At 32.8% G+C, this 21351-nt stretch overlaps 3 protein-coding genes and 1 long non-coding RNA gene across 5 annotated transcripts; 1 reads left to right on the top strand and 3 right to left on the bottom strand.

Moving 5' to 3' along the window:
- The first annotated feature begins 2499 nt into the window (after positions 1-2499).
- LOC25499594 (indole-3-acetic acid-induced protein ARG2) lies at positions 2500-3125 on the top strand. Its single transcript, XM_013594906.3, has 2 exons — positions 2500-2639; positions 2788-3125. Exons 1-2 carry the CDS (start codon positions 2566-2568, stop codon positions 3005-3007), a joined length of 294 nt encoding a protein of 97 aa, XP_013450360.1. The 5' UTR covers positions 2500-2565; the 3' UTR covers positions 3008-3125.
- A 9868-nt stretch (positions 3126-12993) lies between these two features.
- Positions 12994-14854, bottom strand: LOC112416268 (uncharacterized). Its single transcript, XR_003006577.2, has 2 exons — positions 13812-14854; positions 12994-13695 (listed from the first exon to the last, which is right to left on the bottom strand). It is a non-coding gene; the product is annotated as an uncharacterized lncRNA (long non-coding RNA).
- Positions 14855-14907: 53 nt separating this feature from the next.
- LOC25499597 (uncharacterized protein At5g01610) lies at positions 14908-15926 on the bottom strand. 2 transcript variants are annotated; one of them, XM_024769504.2, is made up of 2 exons: positions 15361-15926; positions 14908-15117 (listed from the first exon to the last, which is right to left on the bottom strand). In XM_024769504.2, exons 1-2 carry the CDS (start codon positions 15821-15823, stop codon positions 15053-15055), a joined length of 528 nt encoding a protein of 175 aa, XP_024625272.1. In that variant the 5' UTR covers positions 15824-15926; the 3' UTR covers positions 14908-15052. The 2 variants fall into 2 exon arrangements, with proteins under 2 accessions (XP_024625272.1, XP_013450363.2); XM_013594909.3 differs by lacking the exon at positions 14908-15117 and adding an exon at positions 15121-15196 and having other exon boundaries at positions 15361-15925.
- Positions 15927-18151: 2225 nt separating this feature from the next.
- Positions 18152-20903, bottom strand: LOC25499598 (exocyst complex component SEC15B). The gene has a single exon (XM_013594910.3). The coding sequence runs from the start codon at positions 20781-20783 to the stop codon at positions 18372-18374; it is 2412 nt and encodes an 803-aa protein (XP_013450364.1). The 5' UTR covers positions 20784-20903; the 3' UTR covers positions 18152-18371.
- Between the last annotated feature and the right edge of the window lie 448 nt (positions 20904-21351).

Here is a 21351-nt window from a genome sequence, read left to right on the forward strand (position 1 = left end):
AAGAAAAAGAAAGTGAGACCTAATTTATCTACATTTTTTATGATTTGGAAGGACGATTGTCCTCTGCCTACGTACCTGTGATAGATCAAAACCTCGTAGTTTGGGGTAGAAATTGACGTTTGAAAAAAATTTAAAGAAAAAAGCCAAGTGGCAAAAAGATTTTTTTTGTGTTTTTTATATTGAAAGAAAAATGACTCAAAGTAGAATTAAAATTGATTTGAAATTTGATTATGAAAGAAAATAAAAAGAACGATCACTTGATTGAAAATCAAGGTTTATTATGAAAAATATTTTTTGTGATTTTGATTATTTGCATGTTTTTGTACTTATTGGAATATTAAATGAAAATTAAACTAAGAGAGCAATAAAAATAAAAGCGCGTGAATTTTTATAGTGACGTTGGATCACCACAAAATCCCTAATCTAATTTTTTTGCATTTTTGGATATATATATATATATAAAAGGTGGTAAAGAAATAAAAGGACACGCACACCCATACACTTTTCTCATTTATATTTAGGATTAATGGTGCTTTACCCCCCTGTAATATAGGTCATTTTTGGTTTCCCCCCTGTAAAATATTTTTTTCATTTACCCCCTGTAAAATATTTTGTTTTTTGGAATACCCCCCTAATAGGTCATAAAAAAACGAAAAAATTCTGCAAAAAAAATAAATAAAGTCGTTTTTTTATGACCTATTAGGGGGGGTATTCCAAAAAACACTATTTTACAGGGGGTAAATAAAAAAAAAAAATTAAAGGGGGGAAAACAAAAAATGACCTATATTACAGGGGGTAAAGCACCATTAACCCTTATATTTGCATTGGACCTAAATACATTCTAATTGCTGGAAAATAAATAACAATAATTAAAATGCTAAATAGAAATAAAATAAAATGCAAAAATGCTAAAAAGAAATAAAATGCAAGAAAATAAAAGAAATGGACAACCGAAGGGACAAAAATTATCGAAGGGACAAAAAAAAAAAGAGGGAGAAGAAAAGAATAGCTCGTCAACACAATCTAGATAGGGAGAAGAGAGAAAAATTCTTTGACAACTCAAGAGAACTTTTGGTGTGTGTAAAATTGTGTGGAATGAGGGCTCTATTTATAGGCGAGGAGGTTGATGAAAATGGAAAATTGGTTTAATGGAAATGAAGGACAATTATGGTGAATTTTGAAAAAGGAATGTTAAAGTTGACACTTGACTTGAATTTTTTTTAGACCTTTGACATTTTATTTTTGGATCTATTGACACTTTATTTTTTTTGGACACTAATTAATTAAAAAGAAATAAAATAAATCTAATACGAAATAAAATAAAAACAAATTAAAATAAATTATGTAAAGTAAAATAAAATTAAAATATGGAAAATAAAAGGTAAGATAAAACTAAAAGACTAATAAAAAATAAAAAAAATAAAAAAGTGAGAAGAAAGGTCAGAATTGGTACAAAGATGAGGGATTTTAAAATACCTTACTGCCGAATTTTTCTCTAAAAAGCCATAGAATATTATGGGTCAGAGGGTGTATGAATGTAGGTTCTTAGGTCAAAAATTGGGGTATGACAATAGTAAGTGTTACACTTTGTGGGGTGTTACACTTAAAACAAGGTATGATAAAATTAGATTAAGTGTAGCCTTGTTAATTTGATGAATTGAAGATACTATGGAGACCGAACTTTTGATTTCAGTGTACAAACATTGGGGTGTTACTCACTATATTTTTGATGTTATAGTGTTAACTTCATTAAAAAAAGTCATTTTCATGACTTTACCATAGAATTTTTCAAAAAAATTATACACCAAACGTGTACGGTTAAACCCTTTGAAAATTAGAAAAATAATGAGAATTGGAAAGAAAAAAAACATTAAATTATTGAAATAAAAAATAATCATAAAATTAAATTAAATATACATAGTTTGTTAAAATATATATGTCACATAAAAATGAGTTATGAAAATTAGAAATAAATAAAAAAATTAAATAAAATATTTATTAGATAAGATCAAAGTAATTTGTAGTTTGTTGAGATATTTATGTAAAATAAGAAGATCAGTTTTGAAAATAGAAAGTTAGTAAAAATTTATAAAATAATTATAATTAGGGTTAATAGGTCTTTACCCTCCTGTAATATAGGTTATTTCCGATTTTTCCCTTTGATTCACCCTGTAAAATATTTTTGATTTACCCCCTAATAGGTCAAACAAAAACGAAAATTTAATAAAATTGGTTTTTGTTTGGCCTATTAGGGGTAAATCAAAACAAAAATATTTTAGAGGGGTGAATCAAAATAAAAATTTTACAAAGGAAAAACCATAAATGACCTATATTACAGGGGTAAAGACCTATTAACCTTTATAATTATACGAAATATTTAGTAGATACGAGAAAAATATAGTTTGTTACGATTTATTGAGATATTTATGTCATATAAATATGAAAGTTACTTATATATATTTTATCGACACTATTGATTGATTCATTCATATTCTCATATCAAAATTAAGCTTTCCATCGTTCAATACATCTTTTTTTCACTAACAATTCAGATTCAAACCACTAATGGCTCGTTCTTTCGCCAACGCTAAGGTTCTCTCTGCTATCATCCTTGACGGTTTTTCCAACACTTTTACAAGGTACCATACCGTTTCTTATTGCTATTATTTTTAACTGTTTTTTGTTTCATTAAGAAAAATTTAGGGTTATACGATTGGACCCCAATATTAGGTCATACTTAAAAAGCACTTACAAATATATTTATGAATTATTGTTATAATTAAATAGGCGTGGTTACGCTGCGGCTACAGAAAGTACAACGAGGGGAGGAGTGGTGTCTGCCGGAAACAAGACGGGAGCCACGAAGTCAAGGGAAGAAGGTGTTTCTGCTTATAAGGTTTCATGGGTTCCAGATCCAGTCACTGGTTACTATAGGCCTGAGAACATTAAGGATATTGATGCTGCTGAATTACGTGCTAAGCTTCCCCCCAAAAAATTCAACAACTAATCTCAACTGGTTCAAGAAGTATATTGATTTTTATTAGATAAATTTTGTTACATATATTCTGGTATAGTAGTTATTTCAACGGTGACTCTCATGAAGTTTTGGGATCGATTTTACATAGTTCAATGCAATATATTTGTTTTACACATTAAGCTATATTATATTTTATCTTATAAGTATAATCATTAAGCACAAGAACATTAACAACAGTTTGGTTATCACTTTTGAAATCAACCCGAATGAATCGTCATCTATAGCTTTTTGAATTTTGAATTGAGAGATGATAAACACCTCGTATGCGCTTCGACAAAGTGACCTAAGCTATCGTGAAAACAAATGCCTCCAAAACAACCTTCGGATGCAAAGAGAGCACAATCCACATCATGTTTCAACCAACTAGGAAACTAACTTATACTGTTGCGTGCGGGCTAAGAAACAATTTGTTGCATCCATGAACATCACTGATGCTGAATACCAAAGTATAACCTTAGTCACCTCAGAATTGTTGTGGCTACTATCCCTCCTCCTCACTAAGCTCAATGTTCCCTGCTCCACTATCATTATGTTGTGGGACGACCGACGACACGAGTGTCATTGCATTAGCCCATAATCTTGTTTTGCATGCATGCACTGCACTAATCATATAAAACTGGATTTGTTTTTTGTCCGACAGAAAGTCTTGCAGGGGTTCAAGGTAGTTCATATTCCTGGTCATATGTGAAACAATCAATTTTTATCTATTTCATTTTAGTTCTTGAGGATCAATTATGCTATTTATTAGGTTTAGATGATTAGACATCAATACTAGGATACGAAACCACTCTTCGATTATGCTCCAAGATACACTACCAGTTTGGAGGCCATTAATATTAATTCAACTCTTCCTACACAATTAAGTTCAGTTACATGAGCCAAATAATGAGTGTCACACAATCTCTGAGTGTCAGACCTAAAAGAAATAGACACGCTTATTGACCGAGTAACCAACATATTTAGTACCGAACACTAACAACACTCATCTTTTTTGTTGTGTTAGGAAACAAAACAAAAAAGAAAACTTCAAAAGATGCTTAGGTGTGTTTGTTTTAGCTTTAAAGAAAATAGATTTTGTGTTAGAAAAATTTAGAGATTTTGAAAAAAAAAATCTGAAGTTATTTGTGTTTGTTTACTATCCAAAAAACCACTTTTAAAAAAAAGATGTTTAACTAGTTCATATCTTATCTCCTTATGTTTGAAAAAAATAGATTTTGAGAAAAGTTAATCCAAATAGCTTTTTATTTTAGAGTCAAAATAGATTATTTTAGAAAAATGATTTTTCTAAAAATCCTAAACTAACACTTAAAATGACAAAAAAAAAAAATTACTAAAAAATCTAAAACAACGTGTTATTAAATAGTGAATAATTAAGGAAGCAATTGGTTTTTAACACAATAAAGAAACATCATGAAGCATTGCATCTTCCCCCTCTTTGTATGCTTCTGGGGGATTCAATAACTAAAATTAAATAAAAACGAAAGGTGAAAGAAGCTCAAATGCAAATGGGAAACAATTCCCCACTTTATTGGCCACCAATATTACATACACACGTATCGTATAAAAGGAAGCGTGCGTGGCAAGTAAGATTGACATGAAGGCAAATGCTAAAGAATTTGGTCGTTTTCAACTTGATGATAGATTCCGGAACTTGGACAATACAAAATACAAATTAATAAAATAAGTACTATTCGATATAAAATACTAGTAGTATTCACCCTCCGGTCATAAATATAAACAAAAATTCATGTTTTAGATTCATTCAATGAATGATGTATGTAGACTTTATTGTAGACAACATACATAATTAATTGAATGAATCTAAAATATAAATTTTTGTTTATATTTATGATCGGAGAGTGTATATAATAATATAATATGCTAATCTAGACATATGGCAATGTCAGGCATAACTTGCACCTATGGTCATACTAATCTTTACCTAAGTCACCCAAGCAAGAAACAAACTTGATTTTAATAGTCTGGTGGGTTTCTATTTTCTAACCCATGCATGTCAATAAAGTTTTAGAGTGATGATACATGTACCACCTCATGTGGCAATACACCTTTTACATCCACACAAATTTCTGACACGTGGCAACTTGGACCCCACACAAATAGAAGATAAAGTGTGGTTGTGAGATGAACTTATCAAAATATCCCTAATACATGGGGTGTACAATAGGGTGTAGAAATAAATGATGTTCATGTAACATTTTTCAAAGCTTTATTTGCTGCCCAAACAATCAACAATGTGTCAACTAGCACTATTTTGTTTTTAACTCCAAATGGAGAGTGAAAGAATAACATGCTGAGAAATTTGGTACCCTCATTCTTATTGGTTCAACTTTTTGGGGATTATTGGTTCAACATGAAATTAGTGCGTGTGTAATTAACATTGTAATCGACCAAATCAAGGTAATATCATGATTTTGTTGAACTTATAAAGTGTATATTTTGTCAAAAATCATGGTGAATTTTATCGAACTCGCCACAATCCAAATCACTTACCCAATTTATTTTCATAGGATAATTTTGTTGTGTTTTTAGTGCTTTTAAAAAATTCCAAAAATTACAAGTTCCACACACGATTTTTGTGAGCTTTTAAGTCTTTATATATTAATTTGTGATATTATATTTTAGGCTTAATTGATCTGCCGGTCCCTTAACTTATTTCTTTTATTCAATTTGGTTCCATAAGTCTTAACATTCTCAAACACGTCCCTTAACTTATTTATTTTCTTCAATTTGGTCCAATTTTGATAATTTTAATCCCCTAAAAAAAGAGATTGTTGGATTACGGAGGTCTATCAGATTTTATAGTCTATCACCAACACCTAATTTATTTACTTTCTTCTTCTTCTTCTTCCTGCATTCATCCTTCATCAATAAAACCCAGTGTCGCGTCATTTTTCGGAGATCAAGGCTATTTGATTAGCTTTTTGACTCACTAATTTATTTCAAGACTGGACATTTAATTTTTAAGAAAAAGGGGAAAAAGTTCAAAACACCCCATATTGAGAGATTTAGGGTTCGGGGGTTGGTTATATTTAGCGAAGGTATTAGCACCCTAAATATTCGTAGTACTCTACGAGAACCTCTTGATTTTATTTAATTAATGTGCTATAACTTGCTTATTATTTTTTAAAAGAAGGAATTAAAGTGATAAAAATAAAGACCTAATTATCTCCATTTTTTATTGATTTGGAAGGACGATTGTCCTCTGCCTACGTACCCGTGAGGGATCAAAACCTCGTAGTTCGGGGTAAAAATTGACGTTTGATTTGTTGAGTGTTTTTTATTAGTTTTGAAAAAAAAAATTAAAATGAAAAGCCAAGTGGCAAATGAGTATTTGTTTGTGTTTTTTAATATTGAAAAAAGAGACTTAAAGTAAAGTTAAATTGATTGAAGTTTGATTAAGAAAAGAAAATCAAAATGCGGTCACTTGATTTGGATCAAGGTTTATTATGAAAATATTTTTGTGATTTTGATTATTTGCATGTTTTTTTGTTGTTTTTTTGGAATATTAAATAAAAATTAAACTAACGGAGCAATAAAAATAAAAGCGCGTGGATTTTTGTCGTGACGTTGGATCACCACAAAATCTCTAATCTAATTTTTTTGCATTTTTGGATATATCTAAGGCGGTAAAGAAATAAAAGGACACACACACCCACACACTTTTCTCATTTATATTTACATTGGACCTAAATACATTCTAATTGCTGGAAAATAAATAACAATAATTAAAATGCTAAATAGAATAAAATAAAAATGCAAAAATGCTAAAAAGAAACAAAATGCAAGAAAATAAAAGAAATGGACAACCGAAGGGACAAAATTCCGAAGGGACGGAAAAAAGAGGGAGAGGAAAAGAATAGCTCGTCAACACAAGCTAAAGAGGGAGAAGAGAGAAAAGTTCTTTGACAACTCAAGAGAACTTTTGGTGTGTGAAATTGTGTGGAATGAGAGCTCTATTTATAGGTGAGGAGGTTGATGAAGAAAGGAAAGTTGGTTTAATGGAAATGATGGACAATTATGGTGAATTTTGAAAAAGAAATGTTAAAGTTGACACTTGACTTAAATTTTTTTTAGACCTTGTACATTTTATTTTTGGACCTATTGACACTTTGTTTTTTTTTTGGACACTAATTAATTAAAAAGAAATAAAATAAATCTAATACGAAATAAAATAAAAACAAATTAAACTAAATTATGTAAAGAAAAATAAAATTAAAAGATGAAAAATAAAAATTATTAAATATAAAAATAGTAACTAATCTTAAAATTAAAATTAATAAAAGATGGAAAGAAAATAAAAAGAGAAAAGAGGGCCCGAAAATTGGGGTATGACACCCAAGAATTTTTTTTTTAACCTACAGCAGGTAGGTTAAATATCCAAACAGCAACACACAAAAAAAAAAACCTGCACCAGCAAACAGCCAGCGACCAAAAACAGGTGTCAGATGAACAAAATCTTCCTCTTCATAAACAGCCTTGAGATCTACAACATTTGGGTGCCCAGATAACTATTGACAAAGAAAAATGAAGGTTGAATGATGAAGATTGGGTTTGTAAAAAAATTGGAATGTGTATCAACTAAAAAAATTCGAATCAAAGAAAGGAGAATCAACAAGGATGAAGGAAGAGAGCGAGAACCAGATAGAGACTTGGAAAGGAAAAGCTTGTTTCTGCACTTCCAATTTCAGAGAAATTGGTAAGCAACTAAACCTTCCCATCTTTTCTTGGAACCGTGAGTAAGGATGTAGGAAGAGGGTAGAAGTTTCATTGGATTAAAGAACGTCAACACTCAACATTCACCCAAAGACTTTCAATAAGAACTTTGAATCCGATCCATTACTTAACAAATTTAATTCCTCCAAATTTCGTTCAATTCCAAATTTGTATGTTAATCCTTAATCGATCGATGCACACACCCAAATTTCTTTGTGATGTCCATTCAACATCTGCAAAAAAAAAAAAAACGGGTTTTAGTTGATTCACGATTTGGGATTTTTTTTTACATAAATCTGAGTCTTTTTTTCTTTCTTTTTTTATAATTTGGGAACAAAATTTATAACCAATCAGAAGGAACATTGATATGTTCAAGCTTCTGAATCCAACCCATTTCAAAAATAGGATTCAACCACCTAAATGTAAGTTTACTCCACACATAAGTTCTTCCATCGTTCAAGAAATCAAGAGAAATGGAAAGAAAAAGAAGAAAATCAAATAAGAACCCGTGAATTGAGAAAAACATGGCGGAGTAAGGAGCCGATGGGGAGGAGTCGCATTTGCAAAAGGATTTGAGCGATTGATGTTCATGTCTCATGAAAGATTTTAGGGATTTTGGATTTGATTGCTTAAGTTTCTTCATTTTATATTTTTTATTTTAATTTAGTGTTGTTGATGGTGATAAAGATGATGAGATTGTGATGTTGGATTTGGTGATAATGATGATGAAGGAAATGTTTAATTTTTTTTTTTGTTTTTGGATTTTTTTCTCGATTTTTATGATGAAGATGATGAAATTTGCCTCGTTTAGTGATGAAGAAGAAGAAAGTAAATAAATTAGATGTTGGTGATACACTATAAATCTGATAGACCTTCGTAATCCAACGGTATCTTTTTTTAGGGCATTAAAATTATCAAAATTGGACTAAATTGAATAAAAGAAATAAGTTAAGGGACGTGTTTGAGAAAGTTAAGACTTATGAGACCAAATTGAATAAAAGAAATAAGTTAAAGGATCGGCATATCAATTAAGCCTATATTTTAAGCAAGCTAGAAAGAGGGAACTCCTGGCGCACCGAAGAAAATTGGGTCATTAAATACTTTATATATTTTTTAAACTAATTTGATGAGTCCCATTGAACCTCATCACTAAACCAACTAACAAAACGTGTGCTCCAAATTTCTGATTTTTCACCCACTTGTATCTCCACATTTCCGTTACCAGGAGTGATTCTTCCATCAGCTGTTATTTTCTAGTGAATATAAGCTAGTGAAAACCGGGCTTTGGCCCTCTCTTGTAAAAAAATTAAAGTTGGTGAAAAAAGTTTGTTATCAAACAAAATTTATAAGCTATTCGCTTTCTCCTAAATTATAAGTCATTTTGATCATTTCATACAATTTAAGTAATATAATTAATTTTGAATGAAAAAGATAAATAATAATGAGTTATTTTACAAAATTGAACATCATTAATAATATGAGAAAAATAAATTAAAGATTAAAAGAAGAGATAATAATTAATAATGAAAAGTATAATTGAAAAAATAACATATACGGTAAAACAACTTATAATTTAAAATATTTTTTCCCAAAAAGACGTGGAAGGAGTAGTTACCTAACATAACATATATATAAATACCGACCTAGTTAATCTATATGGGCTTCGACTTACATTTTCGTTTCTGCTATTATATTACCTACATTGCGATAGAGACGAGCCTTTTTTTTTTTTTTTTTTTCATAAACCATGTATCCCCTCCATTTGCAACTATGGAGATTGATCTTTCGGGTCTTATGGGACCTAAATAGACTGGAAACTATTCCTAAGAATTTTAATGTTGATGCATATTCAAGGTTAAATTCGAACATGACCTTGATTAATTTAGAAGAGACCCGTGGCATCTCATTTAAACACTCTTGAGTATAAACGAACATGTTTACTCTAGGTGATTTGCATACATCAGACATATAACCGTTTAAGGGCGGTCTTCACAGTGTCTCATGTTTTATTTAACAGTTTTTTATGTATTGTAATTTGTAAATTCACTCCTTTTTGTTACGGTTTGTAGCTCTCGTTCACGAACGATCCAAGGATAAGACTATTAAAATTCTTGTTTTAAATTTTCTAACAAAAAGGCCTCATCTTCAGTGTAAAAATGTTTCATATATTAAAGAAAAATGCTATTGTCACACTCTCTAACACACCCCAATTAAAATCAGCCACATCATCCACTTTTTAATTTCATTAACCGGCTACTGGTATGATTAATATAGTTTGGGACTGGACAATAGTTCTAGGGCTGTCAATGAACCGAACCAACTCGACAATAGTTTGGGACTCGATTCGACAATTAACTCGTTGAACTTGGTTCATGAACCAAACGAGCTGAACTTGAGCTGAAAATTTAAGTTCGTTAAACAAATGAGCTGAACTTGAGCTTTATATAGTTCGACTCGGTTGGTTCATGAGTTGGCTCGATAATATTATATATATATATATATATATATATATATATATATATATATATATAAGTTTAGTAAAAAGTACATGTAATTTATTAAAATACAACACATGTAATTTATTACAAACTTTCTATGATATTTATGTACTTGTTTTTGAGGAATTATTTTTTTTTATCAAAGAGAGGAGGAAGAATTATTTCTAATTTAATTAACAATTTAATAAAAGAGAGAAAGAATATCACCTAAAAAAAAACGAAAGAAACAATAAGAAGCAAATAACACACTTGTGCTAAACTTTGTCCCACATCGGGGAGTTTAGTAACAGCATAGCAGAAGAGTAGTTATAAAAGAGAAGTGCATTTGAGAATCTATATGGATTGCACTACAGTTGTTACTACTACTTTTTTACTTAGTAGTCTTGAGACAAACATGGTCTATAGTTTTGTGTTTTAGTTCAATTTTTGTATACTTTTTTAAATAAATTAAGAGGTCAAAATATAATTTTTTTCTCTCTTCTCCCCTTTTTGACTTGTGTTGACGAGTCTTTCTTTTCTTCATCTCCTTTTTCTGTCCCTTCGGAATTAAGAGTGTTCTTAAGACCATAGTTCTTTTTCCGTTTAATGTCCCTTCGGAATTAAGAATGGTCGTAAAACATAGTTCATTCAATATGTCCCTTCAGAATAAAGAGTACTTTTAAGATCATAGTCCCTATTTGGACTAACAATGTCCTGTCGGAATTAAGAATGATCTTAACGGTATATATAAAAAAAGTATTTCAATATTTTTCTATTTGAGGAGAAATGGTGGTATCACCATATTTGAGTGGTCGTAGTGCCACATTGATGTTTTGGAGAAATTAAAGTTAGAATTGTGACAACACCATATTTGATTGGTTTCAACACCATAACAGAGTGGTAACAATACCATATTAAGGTAGTTTCAGTATTAAAGAGTGGTCTTAGTACCATATTTGAGGGTGTAATTCTCGAACGGTTTTCTACAGTGCAGTAGTTAACCGCACAGTTGTAGATGGACTTGTTTTATCCTGGAGGCGGCGTAGTTGATAGTCTGCCTTGAACAATTTTGGTCAGTGCCACGAAACGTCTTAAAGAGAGCGATCTGATCGTGACTCAACCTAGTAACAACTTTGGTAGATAATAGAATTTGGGAAATCCAAATACAACAGTTTGAAAATCCAAAAACAACAAGATGTAATGACAGATGATAACAGATCGGAAGCAGACGCAGTCATGGAGTTTGTGAAGAGAGCTTCAGCCCACAGTGTTCCAGATTTAAAGTTGTTGGTATTCTTTTTAAGAATGATGCACTTGAATTAAAAAAATAAAAAATAAGGATTGTTTCTCAACATATAGAGCCTCTCACTAGGTAAGAGAGTTGTAATAGTGGATGATGTGGCTAGTTATTATTGGAGTGTGTTATAAGAGTGTGTTAAGGAGTGTGTCTTTAGCCTTTTTTAATATTAAAATTTGTTTTAAATCTCAACAAAAAAATAAAATTTATTGGGTCGGTCTAGCTCTCATTCCTCGTTGCCATTAGCTGTTGCCAATGTTAACTTACAAGTTACAGCAAGATTATTTTTACAAATCAGAAATTGTTACAGCAAGATTATTTTTACAAATGAGAAATTAATTGCTAAAGATTTGCCACTTTTGGGATTTATAGAGTTGTGTTATTTTAAAACAAAATTTTAGACACCGCATATGTGACACTGTATAACTCTATTCCTTCAACAAAAAGAATCTTACTTATTTGTCATCTTAGTTGTCATCTTAGGAGTTGTGTTTCATAAAACAAAAAACAACGTGTTTCCTGCTGTAGAATATATTCACTTTGCTCTTGACAAAAAAAAATAAATTCACTTTAGTTGATGAATGCAACCATACTATAGTATCAATAAAATATTCAAAGTCATCTATTATACTCCCTGAGTCTCACAATAATTATCTTTTTATCCTTTTTTTTTTCTCAAAATAATTATCACTTTAAAATATCAATGCAGCATTTATTATTTTTTTCATTATAATACCCTTATTTATTGAACTTCATCCAACTTAATTACTCCACTAACTACATTTAATAAGGGTGTAAATGATAATTTTACCATCAAAATCAACACAATTAATCATTTCCTTAATAACCGTGCATCAACCTTAAACGACTATTATTTAGAGACGGATGGAATAATTACGCATTGGAGTACCTCCAACCCATTTATGCTTTTTTGAGCAAAAATTATGATAGGGAATCATTATTTGGTGTACCCACTTAACCTAACTTCTAAGTTGGAGAAGATATTTTTTTTTTAAGATATCAAACTAACCCACAATAATTAACATTGAGGGGAATTAAACCTTGACTCATGTTCATTTTAATTTCGGCAATGCTATATAGTGCGAGAGTTTTCTCGTGAATACCTAACAAACCAAAAACCGTTGTGATAGCAAAAAAAAATAAAAAATAAAAATAAAAAGGTCTCACTTACCATACATGGCTACAATAAAAGAGTTAGCGGACGTGATGTTTCCCAAAATTCTTTTTCGCTGTAAACAACATTTCCCAGTGATATGTCATGTTAAGTGACATATCGATTGCCGATACACAAGTTTATCTTTTTTTCTTAAAGATACAAAAGTTTATCTATTTATCTGTATTGGAAGTACTATATTTTTCCCCAACCCAGATGTTTGAGGCCTGATTTATTGTTAACTTGAATTGATTGTGTTCATGATAGATGCTGCTGTAAAAATTGGAATTATACTTTATTCTGGCTTGTGATGAAATTATATGATACAACAACATACTAAACACTAATACAGTAATACCACTATAGTATTTTTCTGGTTTGTAGCAACAACCAAGATACCATTTAGTGATTTAGTTTCTTTACTTGCTGGATGTTGGAGTTTTTCAATTAAAAATCTAGCTTCATATTAATTTATTCCCTGACTTTTGCCTACGTGTACTAAGACTCGTGTCCGAACATGTCACTTAACGCGACACAATCTCACCGAATCTTGATCCTACAATAGCAGTACTCTTGCATCTTCGCTTTCAGAGTCAATTTAAAGGGAAATCATACATCAACAACAACAACAAACAAGTCTTATCTCATTAAATGGGGTCGGTTACATGGATCAAATTATGTCATACCAAGTGTAATTTTTTGTCATCTCACATCTGCATACACTGGTTTTGGCAAGATCTCCAAGAACGACTTTAGTAGAAGAAAATGTCCTTGCATTTTCTAGTTTAGCAAGGATCTGATTGGTTGCACGACACAGATCTGTCTTTGTAAAATAACTATTTCACCAAGGTTAAGAGCATCTAAGGACTTGGTGAATTTGTCCGATGCTTAACTAAGATTGTGGTAGTGAACATAATCAGATTCAGATTGCATTTCTGCAGAACGAGCATGTCCTTACAATGGGCATGAATGAGTCCTTAAACAATATCAATACCAGAATTAGTATTGTTTGGTTCAAGTGTGAGCACACCAATTATGAATGGAGTAAATATTGGATATATAATCAGGAGAGGTGACTTGTATTCACAATACCTTAAAGTTTTGGAGTGGAGAGGTGGTGTCCAAGTATCCCGGTGGTCCTAGTTCATTACTATTTGTCTGTTGTCACTCTCCGGATTCCTCAACAAATACGTCCTTACTATTGCCTTGAATAATTCTTAAAACCAAATCAGTGGCCAATTTTATCAAATGGCACCCATCATTCATTAACAGGGTTTTCACATTTGCGCTTCATGAAGAAACTCAAAGGGAAGGTCACCAGCAATACTTTTGCCATTGATGCCTACATTGCTTATAAAGTTTGGTATTACAATGAGTTTGTCAGAGTCATGGCAAGCTACGGTGATTTTCAAAAACATAACTTAGCTTTTACAAAATTATGGTGAGTTGGTGACTCCCCGTGATTCTGACAAATCCACCATGATATCAAACATGCGCGAAGACAATAATGCTTCTAAGCATAGGAAACCTAAGAAAGATCGTTGTGTGCTGACTTTCAAGATCAATTTTAGGTGACGCCAAGGATATCGTTGTTACACTTCATGCATATCCTCCTAGTAATAACAAAGCCAAGCCAGTTCAAACTATGGTGAATCATGTCAGTAAATACTAAATACCACTAATCAGGTCGTGATCCTGCCAACCCATTGAGCGATGAGCAACATCCAAACATGATTTCCTATATTCAAACTGAAATAACTACTTAATTAATCATAAAACCTTCTCCTTGGAAAGCAGAATGTACCCGGTTTAAGCAATTATATACTTATATTCTTGTATCTTATATCTTAATTATCTTTCAAGACCCTAGATATTTATATTGGGGTCATCTTCCTACATTGTCAAATCTTTACAAACATGCATTCTCCCAAATAATCTAAGATTTCTGCTACTGATATAGGTAGATTTAGCTCCAAAAGGTTTTAACATTCCATACAACCTAACCACGGGTGCGGTTATGGTGCATAAGGAAATCCTTATGCACCCTGCATAAATCCAGAAATGGTTTTGGAGTACAACTCACATAAACCATTTCCACAGCAAAATGGTTTTGGCATAATTTTATGCAGGGTGCTGGAAATCCTTATGCAGGGTGCTGGAAACCATTAAGTACATCTAATGGTTTTGGAGTACAACTCACAGAAACCATTTCTGGATTTATGCAGGGTGCATAAAGATTTCCTTATGCACCATAACCGCGCCCCCTAACCACTTCTCAGCAGTTGCGTTTGAATTAGCCTGTCAGGCCCAGATTAAAACATTGAATCTAACCTTCAAACCGACCGGTAAGATCCAATTTCAACAAGAGACAAAGAATAGGACTTGTGAGTTGTGTCACCTGTTAAATAAAAATTCAACAACTGTATGAAAAGAGCAATTTGCTTATATACTCTCAAGTTCCAGCAAAGCACTCCGACCTTGATCAATGATCATCATCATTCATGAGGAATAATTAAAGACATAAGAACATAATAAGACATAATTAAAGAGTATTAAATCTGCATTATGCTGTGGAGACTCCTATAATCAGTTCAGTTCTCCAAATTAAATTAAAACAAAATCTAAATAGAAGAAAAATTACCATCTTTACTCAAACCGTTGCAATCAAATCCACATCCACACTGAGGAATCTCTAAAAAGTTATCAATACCAAATTTAGCATAAGCAATACCAACAGAGAATTGAAGATAATCATCATGACGAGTCACCTCCACAATTTTGAGCCACAACAATTCAACCTTGACAGTAACACCCTTCAATTTACTGAGTTTGCCTTTGGAGATAACACCCTTGATGGTAGATTTATACTTGAGATCATAGGATTTTATAGGGAAGATGCATGTATCGTCAAAATACACTGTGAATTTGCCTGTATTTTTGTTTAGCTCGTAGCCAGTGGCACCTTGTGGTAGAATACCAACTGGGAAATCATATTGCTTAAGGATTTCGTAGACTGATTCTGATGAATTCTCGTTTTGAATTAATGCGTGTGAAAGTGTTAAGTAGATTAGAATAGAAAGAAATATGATTGAAGATTTCATCATTAACTTTGCGGTTCTTAAGATTGTTTGGTTTTGGTGCTTATAACTTTGCGTTTGACCGTTTGGACTTGGAAGTTTTTCTCTAAATATTAGGAGAATATTCTAACAATAATTCGTGCATCTCGCGTAGCACGTGGAACTGTTTTCTCTGAGTCGGCATTTTTGTTGATGATATAATTTTTTAACTTTGCATGGAGTAATAAACTAAATTATTTTAGAAAAAAAAAAAATAGAAGAATCAATGTGAAAATTGTGGTTAATAATGTTGCTAACCTTTTTTTTATTTCAAATTTTGAGGAGTATACCAATACGAGTGAAGGTGTTCGTAAGTACAATATATTTCAAATATTTTACCCTTTAGTTCCTAATTATAGGAATTTTTTTCTAATTTTTCTTTGTCCTTTAATATGAATATTTTTTTTTATAAAACGCATTTATTTAATTTACTGTTGCAAAATATAATTCATTTTTCTCTTGTTTATTTCAATTAATGTACGGGTGAATATGCAAAAATAATACACATTTTTGACAAATTTAATACTACATCAAATTTCTCAGTATCCGTAAACTTTGTTGGAGGGTCGTATAGTAAGGGTGGGACGGAGTGTTAGTTGTTTTAACTATAGAATTTACATTTTGATAATAAGCAAGTTGGTCATAAAGAAGCAAGTTCGTGGCATGTTTATCCTGTGTTCTCCCAGTAAAGCAGTGTGACAACAAATAGATCTGTGGCAGCAAACGAGTCCTTTTGCTTCTGGCAGTGTAAAGTTTTTCAGTGAATGAGGCTAACTAACCAAGCAATCTCTGCTGACTTAAATGCTGTGGGCTCTGTACCCGCAAATCGTAATAAAGACAGTCAATTTATGACGGAAAATTTCTGAAATAGATGCTTTTGTTGCAGATTCATGAAGACAAGGTGTATGTTTGATTAGCCGTTGGTTTAGTTTTTGTTAGAACACAGATTCATGAAGGCAAAGTGTATGGTTTGATTAGCCGTTGGTTTAGTTTTTGTTAGAACAGCAACCAGTTTAGAAAGAGAGAAAAAATGATAATGGCAAATATTAGAAAAACAAAGTTTGGTAACAAAGTTTAGTCAACTGTGCTGTGACTAAGTCTCCTCCGATAGAGGAGACAGATCTATTGTTGTTTTGTTTATTATCGATGAAGGATTATAGTTTACGGAACACTTGCGTTAAAATACTACCAAGCAATTGTAGTCCTGTCTCACTCGATCTTATCCACTAGTCCGTACCTACACTTGCATCATACACAAATTAGTCTCTATTATTTGATCAATAAATTTCAGCGCCAAATTAAATGAGATAAGATGTAACTTATTGATCCAACGGTCAAATAGGCAATTATGCATGGTGCAAGACCATTTAGTGTTAGAAAAAACAAAACCATATAGAGTAGTGAAATGACAGCTTATTTCTGCTTAAAACAAACTGTCACCGATTATAGATTTGTTATTGTTATATCTCATTTAGTAAAATAGATGAACCACAGAATTTCAGTCACATAACTCATCTAACGTCAAATCTAATTTAAATAAAATCAACAAAAAGTGATTGCATTATACATAGGATAAAAAATCAAGAATAAACGATATAAACAAATTCTATACAGATTTTTATAATTTATCATCAGAGAATTATTTGCCTTAAAATTATTTTTTAAATTAAAAATATATACCAAACCAAACCAATTTTTATCACCAGCTTTTTACTTGTTTTAGACTCTTACTAGTCGTGAGATCAACCAATTTTCTAATTTAAAAAATGGACCAGATCGCGGACCAGTTCCAGTTCTACTTGTCAAATCAGCTTAATGGGCCCAGTTTCCAGAACACTTGATTGGTATGCATTATTATCTCATGATGTACTTATTAGTGGGACCAACTAACTATCATGCCAACATAATTGGAATTTGGAAATTAAACTCATTCTAATTCACACCCAAGGGCTAATTCGATCAATCAGTAGAGGTCTTAGAAAGCTCAAAGTGAGAATCCATGTATTTCCAGTAATCTAAACCCTCATTATCATTGGCTAAATGTGAAGAAGTGATATGTCAGAACATTTGACCTTTTCATCTTTCAGATAAAACAGCTCACGGAAATGTTTGAAGTTGAATTATCGAAAATCTGTGATTAGTTAGCAGGAGTGCTAGACTTAGATCCGTGCAAGTTTAATAAACAGAAGCTGCCACTCATAAAGCAGCATCTCGTTGCCTGTTAAAGACATCCTTTTAGCAGCAAGCAGAAATCTGCTGGGATAAAGTCAGATTATGGTTTAAAAAACACACCGACAAAGCAAAAGAAAGAAAACATAGCAATCCAATCCAATCCAATAAAAATGAACATTTGAATTATACATATCAAACAAATGTTGTAAAATCTAAAAATGCAATTGAAAGACAGTAATGGGCAGCCCTAACAAAATAATTTCATCAAGACCTAGCAATGAAATAATTCGGATTTAAAATGAAACTAAAGACGAAAAAAGAAAATAAACAAGACGGAGTACCTTACATACAGATATAAGAATAATCAACTAACATCCCTTAGTCTTTTTATCAATGTATCCAGTGATTTCTTTTTTGGGTTCTGCCTGGACCCTCGACTACCAAAGGTTCCAAAGAGTCGATCCGAAGGATCCTTCAACTTTTCTGAAACAATCACCACTTTCTTGTGGTCCAAAGCACTGTAACTCCTCTCCCTGATCACTGGATTCAGAAAATTTTCCGGATGGTTGCTTACTAGCAAATTAACCATTTGCCTTGCCTCAGCAAGTGCTGATTTGAACTGATCAGCATCCCCATCAAAGAAAAGGGTTGCCTGAGTTTCAACAAATGATTCTAAGAGCTTGATGTCTGTATCAATTCCATTAATAGCACTAACATTAAACCTTTTAACAGAATCACTAACTAAAGTCCCAACAATCATCTCCGATATATGAGAAATAACATCATGTAGAACTCTTTTATGGACTTGAGTTGGCAATATCTGTGATGCAGTAGTTGAAACCACAGTTTCTAAATAAAGTATGACCTCATTTATATATTCATTTCCACCATGGGGCGGATCATCAGACATCCAATTTACATTCTCGATCATTGTCATAAATCTATCAACTTTGGCTTTGAGCAGCCCCGACAGTGTCTCTTCCGCGGCATCACGAGCTTTTCTCAGAGGAAATTGCCTCCGGCTTCTCTCTACCATTCTCAAAGGAACCCCTGACAGCTGTGCTGCATGGCGAAAGAAAAAATCACATGCACGCTCCAGAACAGCCATATTTGCTGCCATTTGCATTGCCTGAGTGACACCACTAACCGAGGTATTAATAAGCTTTAACAAAGCTTCATCTAAAACCTCACTCAAAAGCTTATCTAAATATTTCTTAACAACATCATAGAACTCAAGCTGCCCGCCGTATGACATGAAGCTAACTGAATCCTCGATGAAGGACCGCACAATGCGACAACAATCAGGCACCGTGGATGAAAACGGTGCCAAATAAGGAAAAGCAGGTATGATATCCGATGTTTGAATCTGAAAAGAAAGCACATTCATTGAATATTCATACTCTTTCTTCATCAACATCTGCTCAAACTTATCACCACCTATAGCCTCGGCTATCTGCTTCCTACAATCTGACAACAGCAATTCATGATACTTATCCCTATGCTTGCTTAAAACATCAAGCAACGCATCAATCGGGTAACCAAATCTACGCAGTGTTACTCCTAATAGACTCACATAATCCTTAATCAACAAAAGATGATTGGCAGTTTGCATTCTAGAGAACTGATCCTCCAACACAGAACACATTTTGCTAACAGCAATCTCCCACAGGTTCTCAACTTCCATTTTCGATATCAAACCACCTCCAGTCCTCAACACGCGATCCTCCACCACAAAGAAACCTGCAATCTGTGCAAAGAATGTTTGATGCGATTCAAGAAAAGGCGTCATGGACGATACCTGAAAATCCGAAGTCAACTGAAGCTTCCGATTCTCAAAATAATACTGCTTAAACCCATCCTCTAACCCTAACGTTTGATGAATATGATAAGCTCTATACAAAGGAGTCAAATCAAATCCCAAAACTCCACCGACGTTACCATTACCATTACTGTAACCGTCATCGGAAGCCATTCCATCTTCATCTTCTTCCTCCAAAGCATAAATGCAATCCCTAACACTGAGTCTACTCTGTTCCTCCGCTTGACGCTGTTTGATTCTAAGATCCTCTTCTCTCTGTCTCGCTGATGAAGCTTGACCAATCGCTAATTGACCTAAATTGCGACTTACAACACGGATCTCAACCAACCAATCACCGAACTCTTTGTTCACTTTTCTCTCTATGTAAGAACGAATTTCTGGAATCTTCTTCTCAAGCATCTTCTTCAAAGTCGACGACGCCGTTTTATCCAAATAATCTCTCTCAATAGCATCCACACACTTCAACGCCATGTAGAAGTTGTCACCAGCGAGATGCGCGTTCGCGCGTGAACAAACTTCCGTTAACTGAACACACGATTCAACTGAATCGATAGCGAGGTTAACATTCTTCGAAACGTTACGCGTTTCGACGAATGAATCGAGTGATGTTAGAAGAGGACGAGCAACGGACTGAAGCTTGGAATTCGAATCGGAGAGTGATGACTTGAGAGATTCAACGTCGGAGAGAAGAGATCGGAGATCATCGACGGCGAGAATGAAGTCTTGGTAGTGTGCTTTGCAGACTTCTTCGATCTCGGATTCTTTGGACCGAGCGAAGTGCTTGAGGTGTTGTTGGAGAGTTTCCGGTTTACCGGAAGCGAAAGCTTTGCGGATGAAGGGACCTAAGTCTTCGTTGTTGGATATAGCGGTGGAGAGAAGAAGCTGGTCGAGTTTGTCACCGGAGTCATCGCCGTTTGCCTGAGGGATTTTCCGACGCGGAGGTTTCGACGGGTTCATCGTTGGAATAGCCGTGGCAGGAGGAGGAAATTTAGGGATTTATTATATCAGAAATTGAATTGAATTGCCGTAAAAGTATCTTTCCGACACATCATAAAGTCGTCAAAAACTCAACTTGTATTCTTTTGGGTTTTTCAATCAAAATTTGAGGGCAAATTTGTAATTAAATTTGTATTTGTATGACACATAATTTTTAATTTTTGTAGCATTTTCCTTTGTAATAATGTTTTTTTTTTAAGACATAAAAATGGAATATAATAACACCGGCGATGCATCAACTTCAGTACAAGATGTACCAAAGGGCCACCCCTGTAGAGAATCAGTCATACAATATTTACAAGATTACAAATAGTCGATACCCAAACAAAACAGAGGATTCGACCACCAAGTCTGCGTACCATGCACAAAAATGGCATTATTAGCCTTAAGCCATCACAATGAATGGTATTTAATCTTTTCTAATAATTGTTATATGGTGGTATGGACATTATTAAATATTCTTTCATTACGGTCATTCCACAGGACACACAGTAGTCATACTAGCTGAAGGAACGATCTTCGCTTCCTA

The sequence above is a fragment of the Medicago truncatula genome, chromosome 7 (genome assembly GCF_003473485.1).
Source record: "Medicago truncatula cultivar Jemalong A17 chromosome 7, MtrunA17r5.0-ANR, whole genome shotgun sequence".
In the NCBI taxonomy this organism is placed as follows: domain Eukaryota; kingdom Viridiplantae; phylum Streptophyta; class Magnoliopsida; order Fabales; family Fabaceae; genus Medicago; species Medicago truncatula.